This window comes from Myotis nattereri, assembly GCF_964212035.1.
Source record: "Myotis nattereri genome assembly, chromosome: 19".
Lineage (NCBI taxonomy): Eukaryota > Metazoa > Chordata > Mammalia > Chiroptera > Vespertilionidae > Myotis > Myotis nattereri.
The window spans coordinates 12,218,696-12,229,463 of NC_138095.1; the positions used below are offsets into that span (position 1 = coordinate 12,218,696).

Consider the following 10,768-nt stretch of genomic DNA (forward strand, 5'->3'; position numbering starts at 1 on the left):
ACTCCCTCCCGCTGGGGCACACGCACACCGCTCTACCCTAGAGGGGAGCTACGCGGCTCAGCGGCTTCACGTTGTCCTGACCTCAGCTGTGCCAGGTTAACGGACGTGCTGACCGGCGGCCACCCCAGCACTGGGCCACGGGTAGGAATGTAGCCTCCAGGTGCCTTCGATAACCTTGGCCGTCACGAAAGACGCGATTTGGAAGCAGCATTAACCACAGGCCGCTGCTTGTACTGACACGAACTATCCCAAAGTCGGCCTTTCGCACCCACTCTTCGGCACAGAAACCAAAGGCTCCCACAATCCCATGCTGCAGGGTAACCTGGTGACGACCAAGCCACCCCACCTGTCTACCTCCTTCTTCCCCGTGGAGAAGCCCCACCGAGAGCCTCCCGGCCCTGCACCACTGGGTCAGACAGTCCTCCTGCCCACGATGGAAGCTGAGACCCCACGGGGCCGAGGAGATAAACCGCAGGGCTCCCAGACGCATCCGAGATCACGCGTGTGAGCAGAGGCTGCCGCAGGGCCCGACAGACAGCCTGCCCTGTGTGCCTGCCACCCCCCACCGCCACCGCCCGCCCCAATCCCGTGGCCAAAGCCAAGTAAATAAGCAACCGCGTCGGTTGAGCCCCGGAGCCATCAGCTCCGCACGTGACGGAGGCCACCAGTCGGGTCTCCTCCTGGTTCCTCTTCCGGCCAGTCCGCCGGCTGTCGGGGCCCCGGACAGGAGGATGTCGGCCCGTCCGCGAGGGAGGTCACCGCCCTCCTCCTCCCAGCCCATGATCCCTCCCAGTGACCTTTCAACCTCTTACAGTCCCTTCGGTTGCAACGAGTACTGGGAGGAAGTTGGCCCCCAAATGTGGCCCCCGCGGCTCCCCACGTGCCAGCCGGACAGGGTGACTGCCCTGTGTGCCCCCACACCCAGGCTGGCGCGGGTCTCTGTGACCCCTCCCGCCCGGCCCGCTCCCTCCACTCACTCAGCAGCACTCGGCACATCCCGTGGGCCAGGCAGCGTCTGGGTGCGAGGACAGGGATGAACACGTCCCAGGCTCAGCAGGACACGGGGCAGGGATGGACTTACACAACATGTGTCGTGCCCCAGGAGAGTCATCGAAGAGGCGTAGGGACCACGTGTCAGTGACGGAGGGGGTGGGGAGAGCCCGGAGGGTGAGGCTGCAGGGCCCCTCCAGTGGGTAGGGGCAGGGGTGAGACAACCCCACCAAGGCACCGAGGTGGCAGGGAGCCCGCAGCCGGCCTCCGCTCCAGAACCTGAGCTCCAATCCAAGTTCCTCTCACCTGCCCTTCCGCGTCCCCGAGACCTGGGCTTCGGGAATGTCCCCGCGCCAACTGCCAATCCCGCCCACACGCGGCTGCCAGGTTCATCCCCGAGCGCCCCTCTGCTCCGCCACCGCCACCGAGCCCACACGCTGGCACCCTGCCCCGCCCGCCTCCCTGCCTGTCCCTGTTCGTAGCAAATCTGATCTGGCAAAGGCGGACGGCAACTCGCTGGTCATAAACCTGTCCCGGGCCTTCCTGCCACAGCTTCTTCCTGATCCCCCGTTTCTGTCCGTCTCACGCTGCTCAGAGGCCTTTACAGCTCGTAACAAACACTGATCCTAGGGGGCGGGGGGCGGGGGGAGGGTCGCGCTTAGAAGAGCGTGCAGCTCGGTGGCACTAGCCTGTCACCCTGCTGGGCACCCCCCCCCCCCCCCCGCCATCCCCGCCTCTTTTCATCTTCCCAGGCGCAAACGCCCCCTCACTCTCTCTTGTTCTGCGCATGTTTGTGGACGTAGTTTCTTCCCCGAGTTACAGGGATCCTGCCCTGTTCACCTTTCTGTCCCGGATGATGCCCTGCACAGTCCGTGACCCACGCTGTGGACCTGAAACGGAACCTTCCGGAAATGGCAGCAAAAATACTGGGCCTTTGTTTCAGCAACGACAGCGAACAGGAATTCACTGGGTGCTCCCCCTGTGCCGTGGGACCACGGTGAGCATCCTACAGGCTTAGCGCTGAATCCCCCCGACCACCCTCTGCAGTCGGTTACTGGTTAGTATCCCCCATTATTTTTTTAAATATATTTTATTGATTTTTTTTACAGAGAGGAGGAAGGGAGAGGGATAGAGAGTTAGAAACATCGATGAGAGAGAAACATCGACCAGCTGCCTCCTGCACACTCCCTACTGGGGATGTGCCTGCAACCAAGGTACATGCCCTTGACCGGAATCGAACCTGGGACCCTTGAGTCCGCAGGCCAACGCTCTATCCACTGAGCCAAACCGGTTAGGGCCCCATTATTTTTAAAAATATGTATTTTTATTGATTTCAGAGAGGACAGATAGAAACATCAATGATGAGAGAGACTCACGGATCGGCTGCCTCTTGCATGCCCTCCCCCTGCCTCAGTGGGGATGGAGCCTGCAACCGGGGCCTGTGCCCTGACTGGGAATCAAACCGTGACCTCCTGGTTCATAGGATGATGCTCACCCACCGAGCCACGCTGGCCGCTGGTCGGGCCATTATCCTCTCTCTTTTCCCGAGGAACCTGCCCCAGGGGAGGCGGAGCAGCCACACTGCTGGCCTCAGCGCGGGCCTCTGTCCCCCAAGGCGCTGTCAATCGATGCAGAAGCAGCAGAGAGCGACGAACTAAGGGACCAGGCTGACGGGCCCGAAATCCCCTCCTTGAAGAAGGGGAGCAGCCCCGCTGCGGGCTCCTGCCCTCGCCCCATGAGAACCCTGAGAGGCGGGCAGGCCACTACCCTGTCAGGGGAGGAACGAAGCACGGAGCTCCAAGGACCCCCATGAGGGCACCCGACTCGCTGGGTGCCTCCTTTAAAAAAAGGCAAAATCAGATAAAAACCACATTTCGGGAAATACCCCGGGCATGGTCATGTTTACTCAAGAGTTAAAGTAACAGGTCCACGGGAGAGCAGAGGTAGACATAGCAGCTGAAGGCGTTATACATGCAGTGATGGCCGGACAGGAACCAACGCCGGCCGCACAGCGGACGTTTACACCCTAGCTTCCACACACCCCTCGCCCAGCACCCCCGCGTGTGCGGCGAGGTTGGTCCATTTCAATGAGCCCCTGTGATTCCTGCAGCCGCCTGGCGGCCCCACACGCTCTGCAGAGCACGCCTCGGAGAAGAAAACCGCTCCTTCCAGACGAGACTGACTGGGCACTTCAGACCCTCCGTGGGGCAGGTGGGCATTCTCACTTGCCAGAGGAACGGAAATCCTGAATTGGATCCTTAGCACCCATCAATCAGCATTTCCCCAAAAAGCACACTGGGAGAGTGACCCCAGGGGTCAGGGTAGCTCCCCAAGCCCCCAGGCAAGTTCCTGCAGGTCCACAAGGTTCACAGGGATCATGGGGACCCAGAGAGAAAGGCCAATTCCTCGGCCAAAGACAAGTAACTCTGAATACAAGACCATCCGTATAATAAAGAGGTGATATGCAAATTAACCCCCACACCCTCACAAGATGGCTGCCTCCGACCAGGCCAGCTGGGAGTTAGTGAGGGATGACCAAATAACTAAAAAGCAGGCTGCGTGGGGAGACCAGGCTGGCGGGGGGAGCAGTGGGGGGCAGTAAGGGGTGACCAGGCTGGTGGCGGGGGGGGGGGGCAGTTAGGAGCGATCAGGCCAGCAGGGAGGGGGCACTTGGGGGCAACCTGTCCGGCAGCAGGGGGGCAGTTAGGGGGTGACCAAGCTGGCAGGGGGGCAGTTAAGGGTGATCAGGCTGGCATGCAGAGGCAGCAAGGGGCAATCAGGCCAGCGGGGGGGTGGGGGGGGCAGTTAGGGGCAACCAGGCAGGCAGGCAGGGGAGAGATTAGGAGCCAGCGGTCCAGGATTGTGAGAACCAGCAGTCGGACATCCCCTGGGGGGTCCTGGATTGGAGAGGGTGCAGGCTGGGCTGAGGGGGGGGACCACCCCCCACCCCTGCATGAATTTCGTGCACCGGGCCACTAGTGTACAAATAACTCTGGATACGAGGCCACATACATATAGCTGAAAACAAGTAAAAACATGTGCATCTGAAACATGCGCCCCGGGCAGTAGGAACGAACACAGTCACTGGGTGTGCCACCCGCAGGGAGCCGACATGGACAGGAGGACGGGAAAGGATGCACACAGGGCCTGGAAGACAGGACCGTCACGCCCGCCGCTCACGCCCGCAGCGGAGCACAACGCCCGCTGTCTTTAAACCTAAGAGTGAATGAAAGCCTTCGAAACCCAGCCACACTTTCCAGTGGCCGCAAAGTATCCCCTCGGGCTTCCAGAGGCCTTCCTCTGCAATTTAAAACACGTCCTTCTGCCAATTAGAAAAAACACACGAAACAAAACAGAGCCTCTGGTTCAGGTTAGGCGATTCCGCGCTGCCAAAGGCCTGTTCCATTTACCGGCTCATCCTAGACCTACTGAGGCACCGAAACCTTTTGACCACAGGGAGGCAAAACGTTTCTCAGGCTGACGGCAAGTAAACATGTGCTCAACATTCTTGAAACAAGCCTACGGATGTGTCCGGATGATCTGGTATTAAGGATTGCCAGTAAGTTTCTAAAAAGGGAGAACTACAGAGGATTGTAACCACTGGCCGGGTGTGCTCAGTGGTTAGAGTGTCGGCCTGTGCACCGAAGGGTCTCGGGTTCGATTTCTGGTCAAGGGCATGTACCTGGGCTGCGGTTCACGCCCCAATCCTGGTTGGGGCTCGTGCCGGAGGCCACCAGTTGACTTGTCTCTCTCACACTGATGTTTCTCTCTCCCTCCCTCCCTCCCTCCCTTCCACTATGGAAATGGAAATGGAAAAAAATATCCTCAGGTGAGGATGAACAAAAATATAAAAATAAAAACTTGCAGTTACACTACTGAGCACCGACTATGGGCTGTGTTAAGGACTTAGCATGCACCATCTCACATAACCCGCACACCAACTCCATGAAACAAATAGGACCCCATTACCCTTCTCGGGACGCTCAGAGAGGGACAGTGACTTGCCTGCACTCACACAGCTGGGGGTGGCCGAGTCCAGCCCGGGCTGTCCGATTCCAAAGCCCGGGTGTTCTTTACCACCGCAGCACACGTGTTCCACGTGGTTCGAGAGTGGACAGTTCACGAGGTATTTCCTTCTGCCGTGTCTCACAACCACCCCCAAACAAACGGACGAGTCACTCCAGCAAACACTGCCACGGCAGAGCTTCGGCCGTTCTGTGGCACCCCCGTTCCTCCAGAGCCCGCTGCCCGGGGCCGGCGCGGCAGGACTCGCCGCGTGTGCCGGGGGCCAGGTGAGCTGCCGGCTAAGAACGGTATTCTGGTCTTGGCCTCCCGCTTCCTTGTTTTATGTGAAAGCACGACGCCCCCAAGAACAAACGCCTGCTGAGTTATGAACGTGCACCACGCGGTCCAGACAAGTGGACTCAGCCCGCGCTCGGTCTCTGTGCGGACACTCAGGTATGAAGGTCACCTTTACGCCAACACGAGACACCAAAACCCACACGCCACCAAAACCGGCTCCATGAACTGGCCTTTCCCTTTAAAGAATAGCCTCCAGTTCCCAGGAAGAGGAGACCAGCGAGTTCCTGGACTTGCACAACCTTCCCTCCACCAAAAGGCGGCTTCTTTCTATTCACGTTCCGCTGGCAGAAGGACAGACCCCTCCTCCCTGAACCGGGACCGTCACAGAGAGAGAAATAAGGTGGGTTACACGTAGAAAAACACACCTCTCACTTGGCTATTGAACTAGAAAGATGCCTGCGGGCGGCCAACCACAGGTCTCCTTGGCGACGGAAAAGCAGGGACAGGAAGCGAAGGTTTTCTTTCTTTGGGGACGTGAAACTCTCACGCCGTCAGGAAAGATGGGTTTTGTCGCTCATTATCCTCCGGGACGGAAAGTGCCACCCGGAGACCACAAACGGGGGCCACTGCATCTCGGAGCAGTGGGGCCTGTGCCAAGTTACAGGCCAGCGAACACAAGGGGCGCATTAACGGGAAGACTGATACCGTCTCACTACAGTGGCCTCTCTGTGGCTCGGACAATGACCTGTTGAGGGTTTTCCAGGGATTCTGAATGTGCAACCTCCAGACAAGCCCCCTTTTCAGGGGGCTGGCTCGGTGCTAACAATCCCTCCTGGGAAAGACAGCCGGAGCCCCCCACAGGCTTCTGGCGAGGGGCAGACCCGCGGGCGGGTGTGGGAAGGCCCCGACTTCAGAGACAAAGGAGGAGGGAGAGTGGGCCGGAGAGCGGGACGGGCCTGGGTCCACCAGGCTGAGAGGCCCAGACCCCCGGATAGGACTTCAGAGAGTGGAGAAAGGGAGAAGCAAGCAGACGCAGCAAAGGCACAGGGTGAGGGCAGTTACCGTGAGCGCGATCGGGCAGGAGGTTCTAGAGGTGGGGATGGGCTGTCAGCTCCCAAACCTCTCCCCCCAGTTCATCTTCCTCCAATAAACAGCCAAGGAAATCTCGGGGCGGGGGGGATTACACTAGGGCAGAGCATACCCTTTAATATGTGTGTGTGTAAGGAACTCTTACAGGGAAAGGGGTCCTGCCACCGCCCCTCCCTTAGGCCCACCCACCGGACAAGCCCCTGAATAACTGTTAGGGCCATTACCTCACACAGACAAACCCCGAGAGCCCCTGAGAGACACAGAACCCTCACATCTTACACCTCGGAGACCCCGGCGCAGTCGTAAAACCCATCTCAGATCTACCTACCGGACCAGCTCCAGAACTCAGCCCCAGAACCACCTCCCAGACCCAGCTATAGTCAGTCAGCCCCCAACCACCTCCCAGACCAGCTACAGACACTCAGCCCCCAACTACCTCCCAGACCAGCTACAGTCACTCAGCCCCCCAACTACCTCCCAGACCCAGCTACAGCCACTCAGCCCCCCAACTACCTCCCAGACCAGCTACAGTCACTCAGCCCCCAACTACCTCCCAGACCAGCTACAGACACTCAGCCCCCAACCACCTCCCAGACCAGCTACAGTCACTCAGCCCCAACCACCTCCCAGACCTGCAACAGTCACTCAGCCCCCAACGACCTCCCAGACCAGCTACAGCCACTCAGCCCCAACCACCTCCCAGACCAGCTACACACACTCAGCCCCCAACCACCTCCCAGACCAGCTACAGTCACTCAGCCCCAACTACCTCCCAGACCAGCTACAGACACTCAGCCCCCCAACCACCTCCCAGACCAGCTACAGTCACTCAGCCCCAACTACCTCCCAGACCAGCTACAGTCACTCAGCCCCAACTACCTCCCAGACCAGCTACAGTCACTCAGCCCCAACGACCTCCCAGACCAGCTACAGTCACTCAGCCCCCAACCACCTCCCAGACCAGCTACAGACACTCAGCCCCCCAACTACCTCCCAGACCAGCTACAGTTACTCAGCCCCCCAACTACCTCCCAGACCAGCTACAGACACTCAGCCCCCAACCACCTCCCAGACCAGCTACAGACACTCAGCCCCCCAACCACCTCCCAGACCAGCTACAGACACTCAGCCCCCCAACCACCTCCCAGACCAGCTACAGACACTCAGCCCCCCAACTACCTCCCAGACCAGCTACAGTTACTCAGCCCCCCAACTACCTCCCAGACCAGCTACAGACACTCAGCCCCCAACCACCTCCCAGACCAGCTACAGTCACTCAGCCCCCCAACTACCTCCCAGACCAGCTACAGTTACTCAGCCCCCCAACTACCTCCCAGACCAGCTACAGACACTCAGCCCCCCAACCACCTCCCAGACCAGCTACAGACACTCAGCCCCCCAACCACCTCCCAGACCAGCTACAGACACTCAGCCCCCCAACTACCTCCCAGACCAGCTACAGTTACTCAGCCCCCAACGACCTCCCAGACCAGCTACAGACACTCAGCCCCCCAACCACCTCCCAGACCAGCTACAGTTACTCAGCCCCCAACCACCTCCCAGACCAGCTACAGACACTCAGCCCCCAACCACCTCCCAGACCAGCTACAGCCACTCAGCCCCAACCACCTCCCAGACCAGCTACACACACTCAGCCCCCAACCACCTCCCAGACCAGCTACAGTCACTCAGCCCCAACCACCTCCCAGACCTGCAACAGTCACTCAGCCCCCAACTACTTCCCAGACCAGCTACAGACACTCAGCCCCCCAACCACCTCCCAGACCAGATACAGTCACTCAGCCCCAACTACCTCCCAGACCAGCTACAGTCACTCAGCCCCAACTACCTCCCAGACCAGCTACAGTCACTCAGCCCCAACGACCTCCCAGACCAGCTACAGTCACTCAGCCCCAACTACCTCCCGACCAGCTACAGTCACTCAGCCCCCAACCACCTCCCAGACCAGCTACAGACACTCAGCCCCCCAACCACCTCCCAGACCAGCTACAGACACTCAGCCCCCCAACCACCTCCCAGACCAGCTACAGACACTCAGCCCCCCAACTACCTCCCAGACCAGCTACAGACACTCAGCCCCCCAACCACCTCCCAGACCAGCTACAGTCACTCAGCCCCAACTACCTCCCAGACCAGCTACAGTCACTCAGCCCCAACTACCTCCCAGACCAGCTACAGTCACTCAGCCCCCAACCACCTCCCAGACCAGCTACAGACACTCAGCCCCCCAACCACCTCCCAGACCAGCTACAGACACTCAGCCCCCCAACCACCTCCCAGACCAGCTACAGACACTCAGCCCCCCAACTACCTCCCAGACCAGCTACAGTTACTCAGCCCCCCAACTACCTCCCAGACCAGCTACAGACACTCAGCCCCCAACCACCTCCCAGACCAGCTACAGTCACTCAGCCCCCCCAACTACCTCCCAGACCAGCTACAGTTACTCAGCCCCCCAACCACCTCCCAGACCAGCTACAGACACTCAGCCCCCCAACTACCTCCCAGACCAGCTACAGTTACTCAGCCCCCAACGACCTCCCAGACCAGCTACAGACACTCAGCCCCCCAACTACCTCCCAGACCAGCTACAGTTACTCAGCCCCCAACCACCTCCCAGACCAGCTACAGACACTCAGCCCCCCAACCACCTCCCAGACCAGCTACACTCAGCCCCCCAACTACCTCCCAGACCAGATACAGTCACTCAGCCCCCTACTACCTCCCAGACCAGCTACAGCCACTCAGCCCCCCAACTACCTCCCAGACCAGCTACACTCAGCCCCCCAACTACCTCCCAGACCAGCTACAGACACTCAGCCCCAACCACCTCCCAGACCAGCTACAGACACTCAGCCCCCAACCACCTCCCAGACCAGCTACAGTCACTCAGCCCCCCAACTACCTCCCAGACCAGCTACAGACACTCAGCCCCCCAACTACCTCCCAGACCAGATACAGTCACTCAGCCCCAACTACCTCCCAGACCAGCTACAGACACTCAGCCCCCCAACTACCTCCCAGACCAGCTACAGACACTCAGCCCCCAACTACCTCCCAGACCAGCTACAGACACTCAGCCCCCCAACTACCTCCCAGACCAGCTACAGTCACTCAGCCCCAACCACCTCCCAGACCAGCTACAGACACTCAGCCCCCAACCACCTCCCAGACCAGCTACAGACACTCAGCCCCCAACCACCTCCCAGACCAGCTACAGTCACTCAGCCCCCCAACTACCTCCCAGACCAGCTACAGTCACTCAGCCCCCCAACTACCTCCCAGACCAGCTACAGTCACTCAGCCCCCCAACTACCTCCCAGACCAGCTACAGTCACTCAGCCCCCCAACTACCTCCCAGACCAGCTACAGACACTCAGCCCCCCAACTACCTCCCAGACCAGCTACAGACACTCAGCCCCCAACCACCTCCCAGACCAGCTACAGACACTCAGCCCCCTCAAACCCATCTTGGACCCCCCCAAATTCTCTCCTAAAGCTCAATCCCGCTAGTCGACTCAGCCCCTCAAAACCTATTCTCAGACCCCAATACCTGCCTCAGTCTCTCTGTATCCCTCCACCTTCCCCTTAAGCTCCCCAATCTCTGTCCGGACCAAGCCCTGGGCGCCCTCAGCCTGTCACCCCTAATCATCCGCTACAGCCCCCTCTGCAACCCAATCTCCACCCCATTCCCTCCTCGCCCACCAGCCTCAGCCACAGCCCTCTGCGCCCCCAGAACCCCACCTCTGGCTCTCACCCCCGCTCCATTCCCAGCCTCGGGCCCCCAGCCCCGCGCACGGACGCTTTTCCTGGCTCAGCCCGCACCCGGGACCCCGTCCCGGACCCCGCACCCCCGACCCCGTCCCGGCCCCCACACCCCCGACCCCGTTCCGGCCCCCGCTCCCCCGACCCGTCCCGGTCCCGCCCCCGCCGGCGCGGCCCTGCCCTCGCGGCCGCTCACCTCCTCCATCCGCTGCACCATGGCCGCCAGCTGCCCCTCGTCCTCCAGCAGCTCGTTCAGCTGCACCAGCGACAGCCCCGCGAACCGCGCCTCGCCCCCCGCGCCCGCCATGCCCGCCACTCGGCCGCCGCCGCCGCTCTGGCCGCCGGGCTCCGCCGACCGGAAGGGCCCCTCAAGCCCCGCCCCCGACGACGAGGGGGTGGGGGACACGTGACGCCAGCGCTGGGGCGTGACGTCATCGGCGCGCAGGCGGGCGTAGTCGGAGGCACACCTGGCGGGGCGCGGGCGGCGGGCTGTCTCTGGGCGGGGGGAGGTTGGGGGCTTCCAAGGGAAGGGAAAGGGCCTTGGGGACGGGCTTGTGACGCAGCGAGCGGCGGTGGTGATGTCACTGCGGCACAGGAGAGG

General features: G+C 60.9%; 1 protein-coding gene across 2 annotated transcripts in view; it reads right to left on the reverse strand.

Moving 5' to 3' along the window:
- Positions 1 to 10,524, reverse strand: part of VPS37B (VPS37B subunit of ESCRT-I) — a 27,090-nt gene extending 16,566 nt beyond the window's left edge. Inside the window, exon 1 of one of the 2 annotated variants that reach the window (XM_081113994.1) lies at positions 10,364 to 10,524. In XM_081113994.1, coding sequence (XP_080970120.1) covers positions 10,364 to 10,474 — 111 coding nt within the window. In that variant the 5' untranslated portion in view covers positions 10,475 to 10,524. Of the gene's footprint in view, positions 1 to 6,354; positions 6,456 to 10,363 lie in introns of those variants that run through there. The other variant, XM_081113996.1, reaches the window with a different exon arrangement.
- Between the last annotated feature and the right edge of the window lie 244 nt (positions 10,525 to 10,768).